The following is a 25,568-nucleotide window of genomic DNA, read 5'->3' as shown; positions in this document are numbered from 1 at the left end:
TCACTTGCACTATATGGTGCCTCAATTCGAATTAACAGATGATCCTCCAAAAATTCTGAGGGTATTACACATTCAGAGCACCCAATGTGTCTCCACTGATCCCCAGCAAAAAAGAAAAACCCTCACAGTCTGGCTGTCATTCAACCATTGGGCTCATTCTTTCCCCTGGGAACTCCTCCTTCACTTCTCACTGCTGTGCCAGCTGAAGTGCCTACTAAACAGAATTGCTTAACGCCTTGAGAGTCTCTAAATCTGCCACAGGAGAAAATGTACTATAAAATGTACCAACAACTTTGTTTTAATGTGTAGGAAGTTTTGCTGCAGTGAATGATGCAGTATAAGACTAATATAATAAATAATAAACTGATATAACACTAATATAACACTAATTCCCACTCCCAACCAAATGAATAAAGTAAACTCTGCCCTGTGACTAAAAGAGGTTGGACATTGCCTCCTTGTCCAGGCAACTGTAGCAGCAAGCTGAGGTAAACCCAGCCTCTCCTACAATAAATATGCTCACCTTATTTATGCCTCTCTTGTATTATATTCCTTTAAGTAACTGTTCCTTCTAGTCTCCCTACTTAAAGAGCCAATATTTCCATTCTCTTATCAGACTTACCAGAGGATTGACCTCGATTAGTGGCATCATGATCACTGTCTCCTTGCTCACTGTCTCCATGACCACTGTCCTTAGAGCTTACTATGTCTGCTTCCTGGAATGCAGAACTAGACACAGAAACATCTTTACATTAGGATAAACATGAAAGAGGAACTCGTAAAACATTCTTCCGCCATCACATGGCCGAACACGGTGCTGCATTCCCCCCTCCTCCCAACTCCTGCCTGCTGCACGGCTTTCCACGGAGCTTCCCTGCCCACCAGAAACAACATGAGGAATTTTCAAGACCTTGGGAGCCTGGCTGGAAGGAACAGCAAGAGTTATTGCTCCTCCTGGGTTTCATGTAGTCGGGAAAAGTAATTTGGTAGCATTTACTTAAGCTGGTTAGCTGAACTTTACCTCAGTGAGAAAATGTTTTCTGGGAGACCCTACAGAAGGATATTCATAAGTATTTGAAGCACGTTTCAGACTAGTACAAACCGAGATTTTGTTCTTTTTTCTGTCAGTTTTGAAACCATCTTAGAAAAGCCGTAATTCAAATTTATTTAGTGCATCTACACACATTCTGCTTCCCACTGCTTTACTACTCTGTTACATCTGCAGTAAACACATTTCTGCACCCCATTCCAAAGCATGCATGAGGAACCCAAGGCTGTGGAGCTCCTACCTGTTTACTCGTCGGGGTCTGTCAACTAGATAACTGAGCTCAGCACGCTGGTGTTTTGTCTAGGAGAAAAAAAATATTGGAAGATATTTTAACTCTTGATATTTCTGTAATCAGCAGCAGAAAATATACAAGGGAGCAGCTCACCAGATTCACTATAAATGGTAATGCTTAGCTGCAAGTAGGCCAGCAAAATCTGTTTCTAGAATGTAAGGGGGAAAATACAGCTCTTAGTCACACAGATGGGAAGGCACGGGGGATTTTTCTGGAGTTTTCTGAGGCAAGGTTGTGACGTTTCCTCACAGTGCACACTGTTGAGCATCACAAGGACTCCCACAAAAAATTAGCATAACTATTTCTAGAGTTGTGGACTACTTAGATGGTAATGGTATGATACCATAAGAAAAAAAAAAAAAAAAAAAAGAAAAAAAAAGAAAAAAAGAAAAATACATTGAGATACCCTCAAGTCATCAAAAGGCAGCAGCAGCCATGAGTTTTATAGACGGTTTGAGGCAAGGTCAGTATTACAAATTAATATTAGAATATCACTGCAATACTTGATGCCTTAGAACACACCATTCAAAGTACCTTTTTCAGATGGACAACATTCAGGTTTCAGTATGTGAAGAGGAATGTGAGGTTTTCACTAGTGCACAGGCAGAGAGGTGCTGACAATATAACTGAGCTAACCCAACACAAAATGATTAATGGGGGAGTAATAAGGCATGGTATACACTTTGACAAAAATTCTCTCCACACCAGGTAACACAGCATAGGCAAGACTGCAGGGGACGTTAAGTCTCAGCACATAATTGCACAGAAACTCTTTCTTGCTGCTTCTTTTTGTAAACTTTGGGGTTATAAAGAGCTGGGGAGACAGAGTAAAGAAAAGTCAATTATTAAACCCTAATTCATAAATTAATTAAAGCTCCTGATAACCACAGTGATTGTCACAGTCCCAAAGGGGGTTTCCCCCAAAGCCTTACTTGCTCATGCAAAGATTCCAGGAAGGAAAAAGACACCGGTTTTAAGTGTTGCTTCAGAACATCCTGTGATGACACCCCACGTCACCTCAGCCTTGTCAAGTGGAGAGACTCTGCAGAGAGCCATGACCCCCCTCACATCTCTCAGCCCCCAGGCGATCCACCCACAGCTACCGCTGCCTCGGGGATCTGTGCTGCCCAGCCGGGGCCAGATCCCTTAGGGCACCAGGGCAGGGGGGCTCAGGGGGAACACGCCTGGCTGCGACAGCTGCTGAGCCCGAGCGGGGGGAGCCAGCGGGGGGTGTGTGTGTATGTGTGCGTGTATGTATGTGTGTGTATGTTTGTGTGTGTGTGTGTGCGCAACCCGCAATCCCTCTGAGACCCCCGCCTGCCGCCAAAGCCTCCCAAAAAAGAGAGAGGGCAAAGAGGGGAGAGACAGCGGATGGATTAACGGGGAAAGAAGCAGGACTGGGAATGCAAAACCGACCGGAGAGGCGGAGCGGGAGCTTCGGGGAGGATGTTCAGGGATGACTTGGGGATGAAGTCTGCGAGGGCTGGGGGGGTGCGGGATGCCGGGGGCTGCTGGCCCTTACCTCGCTGGACAAAATGCTGCCGTTGGAGATGATGTCGGGCTGCTGGTCCGCGTAGCCGGTGACGATGGCCCCGCAGGGGTTGTGCTCGGCGTCAGTGCTGCGAGAGGGGCTGCAGGGCTTGAGGAACATCAGGTCGGTCTTGGCGGACTCGGGGGTGAGGCAGACTTGGTAGCAGTAGTTCTGGTTGTGGTGGTGGGAGCCGAAGCTGCCCGACTCCTCCACAGGCACCTGCGCCGGGTTGCTCGGCACGTTGGAGCTCTGCACCAGCATGATGTCCGACTTGCTGAGCTTCTTCTTGCGGGCCCGCGCCTGCCGACTGCAGCACGGGCAGCAGCAGCAGCAGCCCAGGCAGCAGTCGCTGGCCAGGCAGGTGTAGATATTGAGCTTCTTCTCCTTCTGGCAGCGCACCGCCAGGACGATCATGGCCAGCAGAAAGATGAAGGAGACGGAGCCCAGGGCGATGATGAGGATGAGAGTGAGGTCAAGCGAGTTATCCCCCCCGGAGCGGCTGGGGCGATGCTCGCCGGAGCCGCCGCCGCCGCCCCCCGCGCCCGTGCCCGCGGCCGGGCCGCCGCCGCCTCCGGAGCGCTCTCCCGCGCCGTCCACCAGCACCACCTGGACGGCGGCGGTGGACGAGAGCGGCGGCTGCCCGTGGTCGCGCACCTCGATGACCAGCTCGTAGGGGCGCTGCGGGTCGCGCTTGGCCGGCACCCTGCGCGCCGTCCGCAGCTCCCCGGAGCGCCAGTCCATGCGGAACAGCCCGGCCTCGTTGCCCCGCGCGATGCTGTAGGTGAGGCGGGCGTTCTCCCCGTCGTCGGCGTCCACGGCCGCCACCCGGCTCACCAGGTAGCCCGGCTCGGCGCCGCGGGGCAGCGCCTCCCGCGCCGGGGTGCCGTTGCGGCCGGGCACGGGGCTGACGATGGCGGGCGCGTTGTCGTTCTGGTCCACCACGATGATGTGGACGGTGGCGTTGCCGGCCAGCGGCTGCGGCTCCTCGCCCGCGTCGCGGGCCTCTACCTGGAAGCTGAACTCTTTGAGCTGCTCGTAGTCGAAGGAGCGGAGGGCGTAGAGAAACCCGTTCTCGGAGTTGATGGAGACGTAGGTGAAGACGGACATGCCCTGGATCTGGCTCTCCAGGATGGAGTAGGCGAGGCGGGCGTTGGCGCCCTGGTCGCGGTCGGTGGCGCTCACGGCGTAGATGTAGGCGCCGGGCACGTTGTTCTCGCTCACGTACACCTGGTACACGGGCTGGCTGAAGCGCGGCGCGTTGTCGTTCACGTCGCTCACCCGCACCTGGATGGACTTGCTGGTGCTGAGCGGCGGCTCGCCGTGGTCCCGGGCCACCACGGTGAGCGTGTAGGCGTCGCCGCCCGGCTGCTCGCGGTCCAGCGGCCCCTCGGTGACTATGGTGTAGTAGTTCTTGAAGGAGCTCTTGAGGCGGAAGGGCGCGTCGCCCTGCAGCAGCTCGCACTGCACCTGCCCGTTCTCCTCCGAGTCGCGGTCCGAGACGCTGAAAAGGGCCACCACCGTGCCCGGCGCCGCCGCCTCGCTCACCGCCTCCTTGACGGTGGAGAAGCTGATCTCGGGCGCGTTGTCGTTGGCGTCCAGCACCCGCACCAGCACTTTGCAGTGGGCGGGCACGGCGTTGGGCCCCAGGTCCTTGGCTTGGACGTACACCTGGTACACGTTGCTCTCCTCGTAGTCCAGCTCGCCGCTCACCTCCAGGCGCCCGGTGCGCGGCGCGATGCCGAAGAGCTCCCGGGCGCGGGCCGAGATGTGGCTGCTGAAGGAGTAGATGATCTCGCCGTTCTGCCCCTCGTCGGGGTCCGTGGCGTTGAGCTGCAGCACCAGGGTGCCCGGCGGCGAGTTCTCCGGCAGCGACACGGTGTAGACGGGCTGCTCGAAGGCGGGGACGTTGTCGTTGGAGTCCAGCACCCTGACGGTGAGCAGGGCGGTGCCGGTGCGCTGCTGGGGCTGCCCGCCGTCCACCGCCGTCAGCACGTAGCGGTGCACCGCCTGCTGCTCCCGGTCCAGCGGCTGGTCCAGCACCAGCTCGGCGAAGCGGTTCCCGTCGCCCTGCGTCTGCACGTCGAGGGAGAAGTAGCTGTTGGGGGTGATCTCGTAGGTGCGCAGGGAGTTGGTGCCCACGTCGGGGTCGAAGGCGCTCTCCAGCGGGAAGCGGGTGCCCGGCGTGGCGCTCTCCGAGATCTCCACGGTGAGGTCGGGCTCCGGGAAGGAGGGCGGGTTGTCGTTGATGTCCAGCACCTCGATCTCCACCCGGAACAGCTCGAGGGGGTTCTCCAGGAAGACCTCCAGGTGCAGCAGGCAGGAGGGGCTCTGCTTACAGATCTGCTCCCGATCGATCTTCTCGTTCACGTAGAGTACCCCGGTTTCTAGGTTAAGCTCCAGGTAAGGGCTGCGGGAGTTGGGCGCCGTCTGGAAGCGCCGAGCCGAAAGTTTTGTAATGTCCAAGCCCAGGTCCTCGGCGATATTCCCCACGAACGTGCCATGCTCCTGCTCTTCCTGCACCGTGTAATGGAGCTGGCAGAAAGCCCCCTCCACCATCCAGAGCAAGGCAAAGAGGAATAGCACAACCATCTCCAGACGGGGAAAGAGATTCCCCCCTCCCCGACACCACCGCTGCCTCCTCTTCCAAAAGCCACCGCCACCTCCTCCTCCTCCGAAAATACACACTACAGTGTGTGTGTGTGTGTGTGCGCGTCTGTGTGTGCGCGCCGCGCGTGTCCGCGCCTGCAAGCGTGTGGAGAGAGAGAGGGATCGGGGGGGGGGAAGGGGGGAGAGGTTGGTTTGGGGGGCTGGGGGGGGTGCTAGATACTATTTCTTCTGATTCATGTTAGGATTTTTTTCCTCCCCCATCTCCCTCCTTTTTGTCACGGGTATTATTGTTTCACACGCTGCCCAAATGAAGAAGACAGGCGTCCCCACTTCATCTGTGATCTTCGAAATATACGGCCAACTAAAATAGCTATTAGCCGGCTGTAGCTAGAGACACACAGTAGCCCTCTTTTATTTATTCCGAGAGTCTTGGCACTGCACCGCGGCAGCAGCAGTGGCGGCGGAGACAGCAGCAGCAGCAAATCCCAAGGAGGAAATTTTTGTATTTCAAGATTGTCCTCGGTTTGTCTTCCTGGTGGGAGTTGGAGGGTAGATGCTGCTGAAACAGCCGGTGGACATGCCCTCTTTGGATGCAAGGAAAAGGCAGAAAACCGCGAAATTAAAAAAAAAAAAAATTACCCGCAAAAATATTTCATATAAAAAAAAAAGGCAGAGATCAGCTTAGCTACCCAAAACTTTCATTCCCTGATGTCCCTAGGATTTCCTCTTTTTTTTTTTTTTTTTTTTTTTTTTTAATTCAAGGATTTTAGATTTTTCTCTCTTCTCTTAAAGGTCTTTCATTTTCTTCTCTTATTGCTATGAGTACGTTCATCATCATCATCACTCTGCTTTTACGGCGGTGCCGATGGAGGTGGGGATTTTCTTCCCTCTCTTGCTGCTTTCGCGTCTAGCCCCTGTGTCTGTGTGTGCTGCCGCCGCCGCCGCTGGGCTCCCGTCCCGGCTCCGCTCCCGCCCGGCTGCTCCGATCTCTGCCAGCAGTTTCTGAGCGCGCTGCGCTCCGCTGCGCTGTTTTTGCGCAGCGCCCGGCTCCTGCCAACCAATGGGCGCGCAGCACCGCCCCCGGGGGCGGCGTCCCATTGGCCGCGTCGCGCGTCGAGAGCGCTGCGTCACAGCCGAGCCGAGCCGCGCGCGGGCTGGGCGGGCGAGGCGGGTAGAGCGCGCGCCGGTCGCCTCAGCGCCTCAGCGCTGTCCTCCCGCGGAGCGCCCGGGGATCCCTGCCTCGCTCCCTGCCTCGCTCCCTGCCTCGCTCCCTGCCTCGCTCCCTGCCTCGCTCCCTGCCTCGCTCCCTGCCTCGTTCTTTCGCTCCCTGCCTCGTTCTTTCGCTCCCTGCCTCGTTCTTTCGCTCCCTGCCTCGGTCTCTTAGCAGAGCGATGCATCGGGAGATCGCCGCTTCGTCCCTGGCGTGCGCGCCCAAGCACACACGCACCCGGGCAAAACGTCAACAAGCCCCGCTCCTTGGAGAGGGATTTTCCACCCAGCCGCTACCAACTTTCCTTTCCAGTAAAGCTTTCGGAAAGAAGCGTAAACAAAGGGAAACTTGGGGTTATTATTGTTCCTTTCCCCCTTCCCCTCCCCTTCGTGTGTTCCACAGTGGAGAGGGTGCAACTTTCCGTCATTCGTCCGTGGAGTGTTTGCAGCTCCGGCAAATTTAAAGTATCAAGAGGCTGCGCCAGTATTTTCCTATTTCCATTTTGGAATTTCCACTAGTGTAACAGGAGACTGTCAGGCAGGGCGGAGGAGGGAAGACGGGGGATGCTGCCTGTCAGTGGGTACTCGGGGTGGGGGCGCGGATATCCCTGGAGCCTGTCAGGGAGAACCAGGGGAAACGCTCCGGTACCGGCTGGCGGTGCTGCCTGCGAGATCCACACCCGCAAAGCTACCAAATGAATAAAGGAAGAGTAAAATAATAACATACTTTTAATTCTCGTGGGGGGTTTTCTCCCCCTAAACGTTACTGTTTATGAAGAGCAGCACAAAGCGGGGACGTGCAGCTCCTGCTCTAAGCCCGTCTCTGATCCATCAGTCAGCAGCGGCTCGCTCCAGACATGGCACAGATGCGCTTCATCTACAGGTGCGTTTTTTCTGCAGCAATACACATCAGGATGGCGCGGCCCTGGCACAGGCTGCGGATGCCCCATCCCTGGAAGTGTTCAAAGCATGGCCGGACGGCGCTTGCAGGATGCAGGATGGGTCGGGAGCGGATGGGCTCCAAGGTGCCTCTGGCTCCCAGCCGCTCTGCCGTGTGCACAGCCCGGCTCCCCCCGCGGGCTCCACCGCCGGAGCCGCGGGCGCGCCCCCGCCCCGCCCCTCCCCCGGCCCCGCCGCTGCCGCGGGCGGCGGGCGCCCCCCAGCGCCCACAGCGCCGCACTGCGCCCGCACCGCCGCCGCCTCCGCCCCGCGGGGGACACGGCGCCGTGGGGACACAGCGCCGTGGGGACACAGCGCCGTGGGGCACAGCGCCGTGGGGATACAGCGCCGTGGGGCACAGCGCCGTGGGGCACAGCGCCGTGGGGACACAGCGCCTTGGGGCACAGCGCCGTGGGGACACAGCGCGGTCCGCACCCGGGACCCGCGGCCGCCTCCCGGCGCTGCGCCGCCGGCGCTGCCGCCCGTCTCCGCCCAGCCCCGCGCTCCCGTGCCGGCCGTGCGGCTGCGGCTGCCGGCACTGCCTCGCCGCGGGAGGGGGCACAGGGAAGCGGCAGCCGCCGCGGCGGGTAGGGAGATGCCCGCTCTCCGCCAAATTACATCCTGTTGTCCCCTTCAGGGTGGCTCCCTACGCACCCCTGGGCTTTGTGCAGCGCGGGGCACAGTCAGCAGGGCGATTCCGGTGGGTGTCTTCCAGAAAAATTGAAAAATTTCGTCAGACTCCCCCGGCTGCTCCCGCTGCCCCTTGGATGCGGACGGGGAGCTGGCTGCCTTCCTTTTCCATGCAGAAGCGCCGCCGCTCACCTGCCCGTCCGCTGCCGCCAGCTCCAGGCAGCGGGGATCTCCTGTCTGGGGGACCGGTGGATGCCCGCAGGGAAGCGGCCGCTGCCCGGCACCGAACGCGACCCGGGGCAGTCCGGCTTTAGCCCTTCTCTGCCCGCCGCCGGAGCCCCGGAGCGGCCGGCTTTCCTGCCTTCGAGGAACGCAGGCGGCCCGGGCGCAACCTGGAGACCGAGCCCGCCCGTGTCCGTGCCCGTGTCCGTGTCCGCCTCTGCGGGCCGGATGAAGCCCCGGGGGCAGGGACGGGGGACACATCCCCGGGCTCGGGGCGCGCCCCACGCGCGCTCGAGGCGCGGCACCCACGCGAGGTTCTGCAGAGCCGGCGGGATGCGGGGGGCAGCAGCCACGGGAACACACACATCTTGATATCCACACACGTGTACAGCGCGGGGGGAGCCGCCCCCCGCCCTCCCCGGGGGCCCGCAGCCCGGGGATCCGATCTGCCCCCGCGATCCCCAGCGCAGCCGGGTCTCCATTTTGGGTCTCCGAGCAGCGCCTGGGGAGCGGCAGGGATCCGCGGCCGCCCTCCCGCTAATGCCGAGTGACAAATCGCACTTAGGCGATACATGAACGAGAAAATGATTTATGGATTTTCACGACGGTCGGGGCCGATGAAGGCGACATGAATTATCCATCCTAATGCGCAATATATCATTTTCTAATAACACTGGGCTGGCCCTAACGCTGTGCGCTGCTCCCTTCGATAGCTGGTATCGATTCGGCACAGTCCGAGCGCTGCCTTTCCACCGGCCACGTACCCCCTGCAGCACCAGCTGAGATCTGTGTATTTACCTCTTCCTAAAGCCCTGGGCTATGGACAGACCCCTGACACCGTGGCCTTTAGTTTTTCCATCTGTCATCATTTAATTTGGCAATTTGGCCAAATGAAGACTAATCTTTCGTATTGCTGCATTTCACTCTGTGCTATGATTTGGAGATGGAAAGAGGATGCCAGTTCTGTAAATCCTCCATGCTGACAGGGATGGCACCTGGGTGAGTCAAACCTTTCCCCCCTGCCAAAATCCTCCTTGGCACCCAAAGTACAACAGGGCACTTTCTAACAAGGAGAACAGATGCTAAATCATACTTCTGCTCACACAGAGCTTCCCTGGCACCTCCATTTACCAACTCTCAAGGATGATTTTAAAGACAAAATTTTTGCATTTAACTCATACACGGTAGGAGAGTGAATCATCAACACACAAAACTGAATGCATGTGCGTAAGAGGGGGAAGAGCTGCAGAATCTGGAGGGTGCTCATCCCCAGCTCCAGCCTGTGCTAGTGCCCCAAGGCCAGGGCACCCCCTCTGCCCCAGCCAAGTTATTTTGCCCTTCATCGCAGAGTTGCAGTGAAGTCATAGTGACATAAGCTATGAACAATCCCAATTATTTATCTAAATGGTTCCAAGTCTAAAAGATCACTTTCACATTAAGAAGGACAAGCAAGTCCTGGCCTTCCATGAGTCAATATAAAACAGAGATGGGGAAGATAGAAGTAAAGGATTAATGCATTTATTTGAGGTTGGGGGTTAGATAAGTGAGTACTGGGGAAGAGGTGAGGAAATGCTTCATTTCTCATTAGCCAAGTATAGTTTTTTCCATTGCTCAGACACAAAAGGAGTCACACAAGTAAGGAAACATCCAAATGCTGTGTTCTAGAATAAACAATCACTATCCTAACCCGCACAATCATATTTAAGGTTTTAAAAAGCTAATCCCCAGAGTTTAGTTGAGTCACCAAAATGATCTTCGGGTTCTGTTTCAGGTTCAGTCTTAGCTTCAGGCTGAGGAACATTGTGGCCTCTTTGCTGTCTGGATGTTAAAAACACATTAATAATTGGCCTCCCCTGTCCCTCAAAGATCCTAGATTGTTATTCCTTGTTTTAGTATTAATTATCTTGGTTAAAAAATACCATAAAAAAAGGCAAAAGAAAACACAAAAAAACCCCCAAAAACCCACCAAAGCCAAAACCAAACCTCAAAAAACCCCCCAAAACAACAACAACAAAACAAACAAAACAAAAACAAACAAACAAAAAACCCAAACAGGTTCTCCCTCAAGAAAATGATAGCTCATGGTGCAGGAAAGATGACTGAAATCAGTGACAGGATTTGGATTGTAAATAAGAAACAGAAGATGGTTATAAAAAAGTTATGGTTAGAAAAAGCCTGCCTCCTAAGAGGAAGATGTGTATGTGTTACTGATGGGGCCATAGGATGAAATCCTGCTTCAAAGTGAAGTCGATACAGAACAATTTTGCAAATTAACTGAGAGGCCTGATAAAGGTTATTTGTATCAGAGGGGAAGGTTCACTGCCACCACTCCCTCAATGGATTTCTCTCTTAATTGCCAAAGAGGAGACAAAACAGGAAGGCTAGACAATTTGGCTAATCAATAAAAAAAGCCTGTCTTCATGTTTGCCTGAGGAGCATTCCGTATGTCAAATCGATGTAGAAGCCACCAAAGTTCTTGCAGAGGTCACCAGTGATTAAGACATTTTCTGATGGCTTTTAAGCAACCCCAGAGACAAGCATCTGCCACAAGGTTGACGATGGAAGCAGAACTAGAGATAGGACAATAATCATCACCTTCACACTTATGGGAGTGTTCAAGTGATGAAAATAATGTAATTTTTTGTATTTATGACCTTAGCTGTTTTAGTAAGCAATGATCAAGTGTGACTTCATTTTATATGCTCTGTATTTAACTTCATCAGTTATCAGATAGGATGGAGCCTCTGCAGGAGGTACCAGGAGTCTTGAACAGAATTACAGTGGATGCACCCTACAGGAGTTTCTTAAGGCCAGCTTCTGCCTCCTTTTCTTTGCCCACCCCCAAACATTCAATACACATTTCAGGGAGACTACTCAAGCAGCAAGAAGCTGTTCAGTGTGAAGCAGCAGATTGGTACAGTCTACTGCTATTATCCTGCCTTCTCCAGCTTTCAGAGTCTATCATAATGTTTATCACAAAAAGAAAAAAAAAACCCAGCCTGTTTCAATGACTTGTGATTTTAGCTGATTCAAGCCTGCATTGAAATAAATAGAAGAAAACTATTTTTTCCACAGTTAAGCTCTGAACATTTTCTATCAGTCAGGGCTTTTACAGTGTCCAGATCAGAGCAGCCAAGGTCCTGATCATATCAAAATAGTTGTTTCTGTATGCATGGCTTTACACTAACATTTGGCCTGATTCCTATAAGCTTGTGTCATGTCCCATAGTCACAAATCTGACAATTTTTACCTCCACTTTTATTGTTGTGCTGCAGATACATTATAAATAAATGAAAATTACTTTATACAAGGTGATCAAAAATACTGATTTCATCTGTTTAGTTGCAGAAAGGAGGTGACATATGTATCTAACATCACAGAAGATATTTCTTAACAAAAAGCTTTTCAATGAGGCAAATTACTTATCATCTAGCTAGAATTTTCAGAAAGATAGTTTAGTCCATAGATAGAAACCTGGTATTGAATCAGATGAAAAGCAAAATATGATCACATTGATCAGGAGAGGCATCATATTTATTTTCTCTATTTTTTTTATGGTATTGCTGAATCAGCTGCACTCATTTCCTTGAACTTCATCAAAATGCAGTTGGCCTGTATCTTAATTCAACCAATGCTGCTAAGCTTGAATGGTTACCAGAGCAAATGAGGACAAAACTACAGTGGAAAACTCCAGTTGTTTGAGGCTCTGTTGAGCTTCTTATAATATACTCAAAGTCGTAGGTAGATGTAGTTGCTCATGATAAAGAAAATTGCACTGTTGATTTTCTTTTCAACAGCAAGTTCAAACCTTGAACTAAAGCACAATTTGTTTTGAGGTTTGGCTTGAAAGCAGTAGTTCAAATACAAAACTTCTATTCTTAAGACACAACACTCTAGTGCGTGACAGAATAAATACAAAAAAGCCCTACACTCTAGAGTGTTTGCCCAGAAGAATTTTCATTTTTGGGCCTCAGTGTTCCATGTCTATATAATTACCAGCATAATTCTATCATCTGAGTCATTGTGCCAACTATTCAGCAAACAATAGCACCAACTAGGAAGGAAAAGGAAAAAGATGGCAAGAGAGATGTTATAATTATGTAGTCACTTAGGAACAGTGCACACATCTGTATTTTTGTACTTATTCTAGGATCTACTTGCACTACCAGTATGCAAAACTGGATTTTTTGAGTCTTCCCTTGGAAAGATCATATGCTCAGGTACTTGCTTTTTCTCCTAAAATTGCATTTGTCTAGGGAAAACTTTTCCATAGTCTTACCTACCTCAATTTCAAAATTGAGGAAGTTCCAGTTGGAAAGTAGATTAGTCACTTATATGAGGTAATAATCACTTTTTTTTTTTTTTTTTTTTTTTTTTTTTTTTTTTTTTTTTTTTTTTTTGTCTATGCTAAAACAATTGCAATATTCATTTCAAGATCTTACCACCTCCACATTTTGGAATAGTGACTTTAGCAGATGGAAGTCTCAGGAGTACTTGTTGCCGTTCTCAGCAAGATACCCTAACGGGATAAGTCCTCAAAACTTCTTCCACAGAAGCTGTTCCTTGAAACACTTCCATGCTCTCAGAAATTTATAAGTTGGTCTTTGAAAAATCCGTGCTAGAAACCTCCTCTCACAGCTGCTTAGTGGCTGGACTGCATGACAGAAACTGGGCAAGTTCATGTGTTCCACACAATGTCTGTGGAGGATGAACACAGTTTTTCTCAGAATAATTATTTCCAGGGTTCTGCAGAGCTGGATGTAGATCTGAAGCAAGTGCACACTTATCCGTACACTTGCTACTCTCAATGGTGGTGAGGAAGCAGGAGAAGGTGGAAAAGGAAAAGCATCTCTATAGAACAACACAGAATAACAGAAAATGGTGATCACAATTACTAAAGGATAGGGAAACGGCTATAAAAGTATAACTGCAGCAAAATAAATGGTAAGAGAGAAAAATTCAAAACAAAACAAAAAATCCCCACACAATATTTAGACTTAAAAGCAAAACCAATCAGGCTATAACCACAAAGCTAAATACCCTACCAGACTTTTCAGCAGCTTCCTAAGTTCCTGCAGCCTAAAAACAACAAAAGTGAGTTTCCTTTCCCTTTTCATTAGCAGGCTTTACATATGCATATGGGAAAGCTCCTAGCTGTGAGCTGTTACTTAATTAGGTGAAGTAGGAGTAGTCTGTGCTATAGATTTCAGTGGTCCACACTCTATTCATTATGCAAGCTGAGGCCCGGTGTTGCTACAATTACAGCTTTTCAATTAAAAATCAAACCAGAAGATCGTCTCCCTCTCCAGAAGTCGGTGCGGCCGTGGGATCTCCAGAGGCTGAGCCAGCCTGGCTGCTGCTGCCTCACGGAGCTGCAAGGTTGCTCTGATCAGCAGAGTCTCACAGCTACAGGGCACAGGGACAAGACACCGCACTCAGCAAAACTTTGGGAACGTGATTAGCAAAGTGTGCGAGTTGCATAAGCAGACTTAGGAAATGTTGGATTTCAAAGCTCCTGATGTTGTTGCTGCTAGAGAGCCTGTAAATCATGGTGACCTGTTACTAAAGGATCCCTCCCTGCTGCCTGTAAGTCCTGCAGTTTGTGCATTGGAATGAGGCACTCAAAAGGAGCCCAGCTTTCATTCTGGGATGAGTTCTTTCCCAAGAAATCTTTTGTTGTTTGATCAGTGCACACCTTGAGCAGTGGTGCTGATGCCGAATCAGAGCTGGTTCATACCTGCAGCACTTTGGCTCCTGTTACAGCATGCAGTGCAGGAGGAAGGAAAGGAGAGCTCCTGCATCCAAGGATGTTGAATACCCTGTGCCAGTGTGTGTTAACACGTGTAAAATATGCCCGCGTTCCTTGGTTTTAAGAAAGGTTCTAACAGTGTTTCCACATGTATTCTGTCCAGAATGGAGGAATACTTGGGAAGCACTTGGGTATGGTGAGAAGAGCTCCGGAGGTGATTATGATTTTGGAGGAAGTGGAGGGTTGGCTCAATATGCTCTGGAGAAGTCTGCAGCCACATGTGACTGTCTTCTCATGTGTCCACAACAAGCTGCTGAATCACACCTGCTCCCTTTAATCCTGCTCTTTTCTCATTCTACAAGCTTCACCATGCAAATCTTTTTGAAGTCACACAAGCATATACAATCTATATGCATATGCTTACACGTAATTATGTGAACCTTGATGTCGAGCTTGGAGAGAAACGATAATTCTGCAAGATTTGCAAGGGGAGGAGAGAGGAATATAGCTGCAACCAAGTTCAGCAGGAACAATGGCCAGCACAAACCCGATCCTCCCTCTAGCGAGAATCTTTTAATTCAGTGCACTCCTAAGCTCTCGGGAGAGGCTGATCAGAGACACTCGAGACAGCAAAATGTTCCCCCCGTGACTGGCAGGGTCACGGTGCTCAGCGCAGAGCCGGACCGCGGCTGCTCCCCCCGGCCGCCGCGGGGACAGCGAGCATCCTCTCCCCGAGAGAGCCCTCTGCGCTCCCGAGAGCTGCGAGCTGCAGCAGCCGCTGCTCTACGAGTGGTCTGGCAAATCCTGGCTGGATTGCAAACAATGTCCACGCAAAAAGAGGAGCTGTGCTTATTACAAATCAGCGTGCTGCGGTGCGGTGATTGCACTGCTGTGCGCTCACATCTGGATTTTTATACCTATTGGAGGTGGAGCTGCTTGCTGCTTGGAGGGGAGTGTCTGTCTCCAGAAGGCAGAGAGCCGACTTGAAGAAGTGATCAGTTGGGAAAAAAAAATATCACATGGGCGCTGTGAAAAGTCTGTGTGAGCTAAGCACGAAAGTAAAGAGATTTGCAGGAAAGGGAGGGAAAAGGAAGTGAGGACAGGAAGGACTCGAGTTGTGGGAAGTGTTAAATAGAAGAATGAGCCATGTAAATGTGATTTAGGGCAGAGTGGGAAGATGTCAGAAATGTAGGAAGGCTTGGATTTTCTTAGCTCTGAAAAGCATTTGAGAGTTTGCTGGCTTTCAGCGCTTCTCACAGATTTCCCTGTAATTGGGGGAAACTTGGTGAAAGAGGATCATTGCTTCCTGTAAAAGGCAGCGTCAAGAGCAGAGTGGGAATATTTTGGAAGATCTTACTGCTTTTACTGGTTGTGCTCTACTGCTGGCTTCAGCTGGAAAAGCTTCTCCTGGAAGGATGTTTTAGGAAGTTGTCTGCAGCTCTCCCTTGTGCTGTTATGCCGGGCAGGAGGGATCTGGGGAGCACTTGTGTCCCCCAGTTTCCATCACTGTGTAATTTCCAAGAAGCTGGAGCTGACCAGGAAATGAGGTTATAACATTCAATTTGCTGGAAAGAAAGGATATAGACATTTGACCCTTTGCTGTATTTTGCTCAGCTCAGAAAGGAACAAAAGCACAATTAGGAAGGAAGAAATAGCTTTTATGGCATGACCAAGGTTCTGATAAATAGCTTCAGAAATGCAGTTCTTATTGCAAGCCAGGATAGAAAATCCAAATAATAATTGTATACATTGATTTAACAATGTATTTATATGGGCTTACAGGATAGTATTGAAGAATATTAACTGAAAATCCTTGACCACAATTCAGAAAATTATAGTATCATCAGAAGTCCTTTATCTACAGAACTGTAATATATAAAACTGTAAATTTGAATGCCCCTTTTTTTAGAATTTTCAGCAGGTAATAAATAACCACCTTGTGCTGTGGTCTCGGTAGGAAGAAGGAGAATAATACTTGATTCACACCCTAATCTGAGAAATCACAAAAAAAATGGGGCTAGGAAAAAAATGTATATAACTGTATTTTTTTTTTTCATGCCAAAATGAGCTTTCTGGGTAATAAAGTGGTACTGCAAATTTCTAGAGGTGATTGCTGTAATAAAATGGTTTCCAGAGCTTATGTGCTTTTAGGGAATGGCAGAAATTATCATTTGATGTAGTACCAATGTTAGAAGACAGGATTGTGCTCTTGCTTTGCTAGTGGTGGTGACTTGGAGGAACTGCCTCAGTCATTATATGTGTATAACAGGCATAACATTTGAAACATATGAAAAAAAAAAAGTGAATTAGGGCCATAAGAAAAAAAGATTCCATAGAGGAATTTGATTTCATTATTGCACACGAGCCTACTCTGAGAAGGTTTCTCTTTAAGCCTCCCCACTGAAATGAGCTAGAAGCAGAAATGTGTGCTTTGGGCATCCTAACAGCAGAAGTTTGGGCAATTTTTGTAGTACATTGGTGTGGTTTGGCAGTATGAAAAATGCAGTGTTAGATCTTCCAGTGCTGCATCAAAAATGCTGAGGCCATGCCAAAATACAGCCTGGTATAAACACATTTGGCTTCTTCAAATGTCTTCAGAATACAGAGAGAAGTTAATTTCATAGTGGCAGTTGCACTGCTTGTCCCCTGTATGCTGGATCAGAGCTGCCATCTGTCTTGAGATGAAGAAGAAATCAGTAGATATTGCTTGATTTGTCTAATCTGCCAGGACTGTCTGATAATCTGGACCCTGATGCAGCCTGTCCAGTGTGTTATTGCTGGGTGATAACATCTCCATGATCTATCTATCCATGTAGAGGAGATGCCAATCATATCTTAGCAATCATCAAGCCTAGCATCAATTCATGGAAATACTCAAGAAATTAGAATAGAAGTTTCCTTTGTACCATTTGGTTGTCAAGTGTGACATCAAGCAATAATAACTTTTGGTCGTGAGAGTGGTTTTTGTAAAAATTTATATAAAATTACAAAGTGATTTAACCTTTTTGGCTATAAAAGCATTGTGACTTTGGTATCTATTCTAGTCCCACCTAAATCACTGGAGCTTTTGATACATTTTTTTGTTGTTGTTGTTTTGTTTTGTTTTCTTTTTCTTTCTTTTTTTTTTTTTTTTTTTTTTGGAGGGGGGTGTATGATGAGCTCCTGCTTGTAGCCGTGGCTTTGTTTGTCCTACAAATCTGTGTGCTTTTGTCAGTCAGTTGACAACCATTCTTTGATCATTTTTGGGTCTTGTTTTTCATTTTTCTCATACAGGAACAAAAAAAAAAATGTATTTTCTCTCACTCACAGCAAAACAATAGAAGCCTTGCCTGAAATTAAGAATGATCAGTATCCAACCAGCATACATTTTTATTAAAATGTTCTGGGATTTTTGATAAAATGTTCTGGAATCATGTTTCTCGGTTTTAATGTTTGATGCTATATTCATTTTTTGGCCTTGATCTACAGCACAGGTACATGAACACACACACACGTGTACAAGTGGGAGTAAAACTCTCGGTTACAGAAGTCTGATCTTGCATTTTGTGAACAAGTGAAAGGATGATGAAAAGCCTGTAGGTAATTGGGACATGGACTAAATGCAGAAGTAGGACTCTGGAACTGGAAATTCAGAGAGCATTTTCTGGAGAGAAAAAGCATGTCCCATTTTCACCCCAATTTTTGGCAAATGATTTTTGTTTTAGCATGAAGCTGAGGGATAAAATAGTTGTTTTCACTGTGAATAATGATAAATCTCAGAATTGGAAACAACTTCTGTGCCTTGTTTTATCTTCATTTCACTTCCTCAAACCAAGTTAATTTGATTATATTGCGGAGCAAAATGCTGGAAATGTCCTTTTTTAAAATATATGGAAAGTAAAGTAAATAGAAAGCAAGCATGTGTTCCTTTTTATTGTATTTTTATGGAGGTTATAACCAGAGTTATTTTCTTCCAGATTTAATCTGAGTTCTTATAAGCAGTTACTCTTATAGAGTCAGTATGGACCAGATCCAAAGTTTTTCAAGTAAAATAGCAAGATTTCCAGTGATTTCAGTGTTCTTTTGTTAAAATGTTAAGCTTAATAGGACTAGTGTGTAAATGGTGCTGATGGAGTTCTCTTTTGTGCCTAAAGGAGAAGAAGGTGGAGATTTACTAAGTGACTGTCCCTAAGTATTGTTTTACCTCATTGTCATTCTGTTCCCTTTCCAGATGTTTTGTATATAAAAAGTTAAAGTAAATCCCTTTTTAAAGGTTCACTATTGTGTTAAGGTACTTAAAGTTTAATGTCTTTGTGTCAAAGAGCTTTTATGAAAGAAGATTTGTCCAGGCATATCCTGTAATGAACATCTGGAAACTGCAGGGGTTCGCCTATGGTGACTATATAGCAAGAATACAGTTTAACTAGCTGGTTTTACATCAGATTAATTTTCCCCTTGGTTTGTTTTTTTTGGGGGGGGGGGAGTTGTTTGTTTTGGGTTTTTTGTTTTGTATTGGTTTGGTTTTGTTTCAGGTTTTTTGGGTTTTCTTTGGTTTGGGTGGGTATTTTTGTTTGTTTGTTTTTTGGTTTTTTGGGGTTTGTTTGTTTGTTTTTGTTTGATTTTGGGTTTTTTTGTTTTGTGTTGTTTGTTTTTTTTTTTTTTGTCTATTAATTTATTAATTTTTTAATCTGAATATTTGTGTCCTACCTTGCTCAAAAGGTCTTAAATTTGCAGACAGAAGAAAACTCCTCATCTGGGATTGATGCTGGGAGGGCTGTATGAAAGCAGATTATATCTCTGCATGGTATTCACTGATGAAGTGTTTGAACAGCAAAGTTTCTCATCTCTAAAGATAATTTCCTTTAGTACAAAATATATAGGAAAATGAGTATTTCTAGATTAGTCAAAAGAAAAAGCTGCCACAGAGGTAATAGGCATCATTTGTATGTGGAGCAGAAGTTTAATTAGGATTTAGCAAAACAGAAACCTAGGGCTTTAGCCCATCTGATACAAACCTGAAGTGAAAGCCCTTAAACAGTTTGGGGGGAGGGAATTTCAGCTTTTGTACAAAACGAAAAGGGAAAGACAATGAATAGTTTCAGTAGTAATAATGAAGATGAGCAAAAATTGCAGAAAATACCATAAAAGAATAAAGAAATAGAAGTTTCAGAGGGACAATTAGGTAAGGAAAGTTCTAGCAAATAAGAAGTAGAATATGAAGTAGTAATTCCTTTGCTACATTTATAGTCCTGTGAATGAACAAGCAAAACCAAAATCCATATTTTGGATGCGATGATGCTGAGCAGTAATGATCTGTAATGGCAAAAGTCAACATCAAAGTTCTCAGATGACAATAGCAGGCTTTAGAAAATAATTTTAAGTGTATGACTTAATCGGTAATTCTTAGAGAATTATTATCACTGACAGTCCAGGAACAGATTAATTGAGTGGCCATGCAGAAATAGAGTTATCATCTCCCCAATTTAGCTGCACTTACCTAAAGTGCAGCTTGACTCTTCCAGACGAAACGAGGCCAGGTCAGTCAGGGTGGAAGTGAGCGGAGTGAGTCAGCCCTTGGACGGAGGCACAAACCTGGATTCAGTCTTTTGAGCAATGGAAACAGCACTTCCCTGTGCCAGCAGTGCTTGCTGAAACCAGGAGAGGTTTATCAGCACAGCACCACCACGAGTACCATGGAGAAGATGCTGACCAAGGACCCGGGGGAAGCTGGTTCACCTCAGGACCTCTCTCAGAACTCCCCTGTGACTATTCCCCACAGGCCTTCCAGAAAAAAGGAAGATTTTAACTGCTTTGAGGAAGAAGGAGAAAAATAAAGATGGAAATGGGAAGTACAAGTGCTTCCAGATACTTGCAGGTCTGCACTGAAAGTGCCTTTGTTTAAGAAGTCCCCAACCCTGTTTGAGTATGAAAGAGGAAAAAAATTGCTTCTGAGGCATTTAAAACTAATTTTGTTCTCATTTGTGTGAGAAGATAAATTGCAACACTTATGAAACTATTTAATTTTAATTGTGTATGTTAAAATATGTTTAACACACAGGAAGGTCTAGATTTAGTCATTGGAAGTTTTATTTTATTGCTCTGTGTATTTCACCTGTACTTCCAATCTGTAAAACACATATTATGAAGCTGCAAGCAAGGTCTCATTGTATTTCTCTGCTGTGTTACCTCTGTTTTTTCTGAAGAGGCCTGCCTTGAGAGGCCAGGCTTTCTAAGCCCATAGACTTATTAGCCCAAACTGCTAATAAATGCCAACTAATATTAATTACGGTGTTGGTGTGTGGTTCAGATTAGGAACAGCAGGAATACTCTTAGAGCCAGAGTGGATGCAGTCTGTTGCAGCAGTATGAGCAGGTAGCGGCTCTTCCCAAGTAGGGGTCATCTATAATAAAATTTCTCAGGCCAGAACCATGCAGAATTGTGCATTTTGAAGTTAATCAGTGCTCACATGGAGCACTCTCCTCCCATCATCAATCTTTTAACAGAAAAGGGTGCAGAGAAAACCCATGCACAGGCATTGTCTACGTTTGGGTTCTGTTTACCCTGTGCAACCTATGCACTCATGGCTTTATTTATATCCAGAGTCCATAGTGGGAGAAGACTGCAAGAGGCATTGACAATGCCCTTTCTCCTTTCTCCTTTCTCCTTTCTCCTTTCTCCTTTCTCCTTTCTCCTTTCTCTCCTTTCTCCTTTCTCCTTTCTTTCCTTTCTCCTTTCTCCTTTCTCCTTTCTCCTTTCTCCTTTCTCCTTTCTCCTTTCTCCTTTCTCCTTTCTCCTTTCTTTCTCCTTTCTCCTTTCCCCTTTCTCCTTTCCCCTTTCTCCTTTCTCCTTTCTCCTTTCTCCTTTCTCCTTTCTCCTTTCTCCTTTCTCCTTTCTCCTTTCTTTCTTTTCTCCTTCTTTCTTTCTTTTCTCCTTTCTCCTTTCTCCTTTCTCCCAGCATAATTCAGATGGGACTATGGAGTGTTCAGGTGAGTTCACTGCCCTGAGCACGTGGGGAGCTGTGATCCCTTGTCTCTTCTCCCCCCTTCTGTTTTCCTGAAGTCCTCCTAAGGCATTTTCTTTTTCCTTCCAATCTTCCAAATGTGATTGTGCCATCATTTATGATGTACAGAGGTGAATTCAGATTTACATGGTTTGTGTTCTCCTCTCTTTGCTGGCTTGACAGGTTATGTGGAACACAGCACATCCACAGGAATCTTAAATCAAGTGCCCTAGGTTAGCCAGTGGGGAATAGGTCTCGAGTCCTCCACCACAGACTTATGCCAGACCAGACATCATACATGCCTCAGATTTGATGGCTCTAAGTATTTTAATTATGTGGATATATGCTGTAGGATCAAATACTTAGAGAATTTCATCCTTAAAATCAATTGATTCAGACAATTATTTTCATTAATGGAAAAAGAAATCTAAAATACCTGTTTGAAACTGACTGAAACAAAGTTTAGTTTTGGTTTTCATAGTTCCTGCAGTTATGTGAAATAGTGGAGTTCAGTTTAATTGACTGTGCACAATGTGTTTGCACGTTGCTAATTTCAAAATCCAAGGCTTAATGTTAAAGTTAGAATTTGAATTAAATAAATAGACAAATACAGGTTTTTTGTATACACCAAACTTTTCATTTGCTATGATGCTAATGCTTAGATACCTTGTTTAATGGTAGTTAATACAGTGATACTGATTTTGTCCCTGCTGTGTTCATTATTAACCCCAGAAGGCAATGGAAATTTTATTAGACTCAGTACTGGATATTAATACTGTGCCCGACTATGTTGTGAAAAAAAATGAAAAAGGAACCTGCAAATATTTGTAAGTTAATTGCCTGACTTGGAAACCACTAATGTACATGAATAACATTTCCTCACCGAGATTGTCTCAGTAAATTCAAATTCTGTCCAATAAGCAATTGTCAAATAAGGCCATAAATCACACCTTTATGGAAAGTTTAAGAAATGTTAACGAGAAGGCACCCTCAAGGTATTATGGAAACTTGAGAAGTTTTCATATTTTAAAGTAATATATAATTAAACAAAGGAACTGGTCAAGGTTTAAAAACAAAGAACCAGAAGTTAAGCTTAGTTTGCCTATGTCAAAAAAATAAATCTGGAGCAGCAATCAGCTCATAGTAGCTGTTTATATTCTTCCTGACAACAACAGCCACCACGTCCATGTTCCTTCAAACCTGGTGAGCTCAGTGGCTGAGTTATACATGCCTGCACATGGCTTTTCATTTATTTTTGTGTCTGGCCAGTGTTGCAGCAGAATCAGTGGGTGGGCAATCCCCTGAGCCGTGAAGGAGCCTGGCACTGAGCTTTCACATGGGAAGCAATGTGGGGACAAAGGTTTCACCTAGCCTGCCTCATGGCTAAGTGAAAATGGTCCATGAGGGTTTCAGCTGTGCCTTGGTACCTGAGCAGCAAGTTGGGATAATGTCACTACAGTCCTACAGTGGGTAGGAGAAAATGACAAGCTGGTGGCCAAACAAAATTCCTGTCTCAGAGAAGGTGAGTTCCTATATCACCTGCATATGGGTATCAGTTAGGATTCGGCGCTCTCACCGCCGCGGCCCGGGTTCGATTCCCGGTCAGGGAACCAAAAATGTCATGGGTCGACATTTGACAAAATGCCAATGCATGACATGAGGATATATTTTACCTAATGAACTCCTGTGAGATGTGGTCAAGAACAGAGCAGAGCAGGCCTAATTCTTGAAACAGACAGACAATTTATTATATTACATAACAATGGACAATAGAAAAGGAAAGAAAAACCCAACCACCCAAAAGCAGAAGAGAAAACCTCCCAAAACACTGCTTCTCCTCCCCCCAATTTCCATTCCATACATGCTCACTCAGTTGTCTCCAGCACATTACCTTCATCTACTTGCTTAATCCCTCAACAACCCTGGGTTCCTAATCCAAATCATCATCCTTTAAAATTCAGACAATCCACATTCCATCCAGGACGAGAGGAGTCTCTCTCGCACCACAGACCGCCCCCCCCACAGGAAACACAGGTCCACCATCCCGTGTTCCCACGTCACCCAATGGCACTGCCTCGAAGAGTCTGCCAGGGTGACACCCTCCTTTCCATGTCCAGCACTCTCACTGCCGTCCATGGACCTGCACTGCAACAGGGCTCTTTTTAAGGATGTTTTGGCCAAGTACCAAAAACCAGCCATCTTCTCATTTTGGGACTCAGGTCCCCCCCATTTACCCCTGGGGCCGGGGGCTCCACGAAGCAGGCCAAAACGTCTCTGGGTTTGAGCCAAAAACATCCACCCAAACACAGTCTTATTTATAGTCAGGAGGGTCCAGGGTCCGTCTATGGCTATCATTATGCAAGAAAAGTCCAGCCTCATAAGCCACTCCTCTTCATTCCGGCAATCGAAGGGGCTTCTTTCCATCTCACATTACCCTCTCGGTCCCAGGCTGTCCTCTCTCTTCTAAAACCACCAACTATGAGAATACAGCATCCAGGGATAACTCTCTTCTGCCTTAGAAAGAGTTAAAAGCTTTGTCTCCCACCACCAAGGTCAGGCACAGGCGATCGCAGGCACTGCAGCTCTCACAAGCAGCTCCAGCTCGGCACCTTCTCTCTGTGGGGGGAGGAGAGAGACGGGACCTGGGGGGGGAAGGGGGGGGGAACGGGATGGGACAGGGAGGGGGACGGAAGGCACCTCCAAAGTTCTCCCTCCACCCCTCCATTCTAGATGGAAGCTGGACCAGCTCCACTCCAGCTCCCTCTGTTCCCCACCCCGAGGCCCACCTTGCTAAGCCAGGCCCACCTTGCTCCCCTCCCCCACCCGGCCTAGCCAGGCTCAGGCAGGGGAGAGGAGAAGACGCTCCCTCTCCGAAAGCAGAGCAGGAAAGAGAGGGTCCTGCTGGGAAATCCGGCTTTTAACCCCTCGTGTCCTCAGAGGCGTGTCCAATCTCTTAGTGGCCAACAAAGGTGCCAATACTCAGATCTAAAGACTGATTGGTTCGACCACTACTTCCAAAAAAACTCACTTCCCTTCAAACCACGACAGTAGGAGAAAATGACAAGCTGGTGGCCAAACAAAATTCCTGTCTCAGAGAAGGTGAGTTCCTATATCACCTGCATATGGGTATCAGTCCCTCTCTAGGATGGTTAATTGGGATGCATATAGCCAGATAGAGCAAAGAATTTCTGCAAATTCAGTGGGAAGTTTGGGAAGCCAATAGTCATGCCCAGGGCAGTCATTCAGGAGTCAGCTGCATCAGATTGTGCAGCTGCAAGGCTGCAAAGCTGTCCTTGCAGCAGCCTGTGTGCAGTTGCAGTCCTTTGTGACCCTGGTGCAGTGAAAGACATGGATCCCAGTGGCCCTAGGGAATAGGAGGGGATGAATGTTGTCCTTTGAGTGGGGTTAAATTCTCTTGTTACCTGAGGTGGACCTCTCCAGCCCTATTCTGAGTGCTCAAAGCCTTTCAGCACTAATGCTCATTGCAGCCCAGGTTCCAGGAGTTCCTGTGTGCCTGGGTAGGGAGGATGAGTTCAGCTGGCAGGACATCAGAGCAGCAGCCTGGGCTGCCCTGCTAATGCTGAAGCCAAGTGTGGGTGACAATGTGTGTTGGCAGGTTCCATGCAGGCCTGTGTCCCATGATGTCACAGTGGGACACTCACAGCAGCAGCTCCAGTGTCCCTGGAGCACTGCCTCTGGAGAGGCCTGGGTGACACCAGGCTGCTGTCACCAGCTCTCTGCCCTGCCAGGAGGTGAAAGGAGGCTGTGGCAGAGCATTGGAGAAGTGTTGAGGGGGAGGAGAGGAGCAGAGGGGCTTTGCAGCAGGGAAAGCACCTCTTCCCCAGCTGTCGCAGTGCAGGCGGGCAGAGATGCAGAAGTACCTGCTCTATAGCTCTGTGCAGCCAGAGGAGCTCCCAACCCTCAGGGAGCTCAGCACCATAGGTAAGGCCCCGGGGTGCCTTGCAGGAGCCCTGTCAGTGCCAGGATTACATGAGATGAGCTGGGAAAGCCCGAGGCTGTGGGTGGGACCCTTCTGGAGAGCCCTGCTTTGTTGTGCCTTGGAGCTCAGAGGTGCCTTTGGTAGCTGTGATGTCCCACCCTTGAGGAGAAGGGAGCACCCAAGATTCATAGATGCTTGTGGGAGAAGTGATGTCTAAAGATTGCTTGTTTTTTATATATTTTTCATATATTTGTAGGTCTGTAGATTACTATTACACAGATAGATAGCTCCCAGTATTTTTCCTACCCTTTCTCTTAGATTTTAGAGTAATAACTTAACCATACAACAAATTCCTGAAATACTCTTTAGTCTTACTTTCAAGAAGAGAACCTAGAAGTGCATTCTGTTTTCCAATCAGAATC

The 25,568-nt window shown here is 47.9% G+C and overlaps 1 protein-coding gene across 4 annotated transcripts in view; it reads right to left on the bottom strand.

Annotated features, from left to right (window-relative positions):
- Positions 1–5,625, bottom strand: part of PCDH10 (protocadherin 10) — a 33,588-nt gene extending 27,963 nt beyond the window's left edge. For 2 of the 4 annotated variants that reach the window (XM_063415055.1, XM_063415056.1), the window contains exons 1-3: positions 2,863–5,625; positions 1,290–1,348; positions 623–729 (exon numbers count right to left, since the gene is read on the bottom strand). In XM_063415055.1, coding sequence (XP_063271125.1) covers positions 623–729; positions 1,290–1,348; positions 2,863–5,460 — 2,764 coding nt within the window. In that variant the 5' untranslated portion in view covers positions 5,461–5,625. The remainder of the gene's footprint in view (positions 1–622; positions 730–1,289; positions 1,349–2,862) is intronic. The other 2 variants (XM_063415057.1, XM_063415058.1) reach the window with 2 other exon arrangements.
- Positions 5,626–25,568: the final 19,943 nt, after the last annotated feature.

The sequence above is a fragment of the Prinia subflava genome, chromosome 18 (assembly GCF_021018805.1).
Source record: "Prinia subflava isolate CZ2003 ecotype Zambia chromosome 18, Cam_Psub_1.2, whole genome shotgun sequence".
Classification (NCBI taxonomy): Eukaryota; Metazoa; Chordata; class Aves; order Passeriformes; family Cisticolidae; genus Prinia; species Prinia subflava.
Note: the sequence above shows the minus strand (reverse complement) of the source record. Positions and strands in the feature narration are given on the sequence as shown.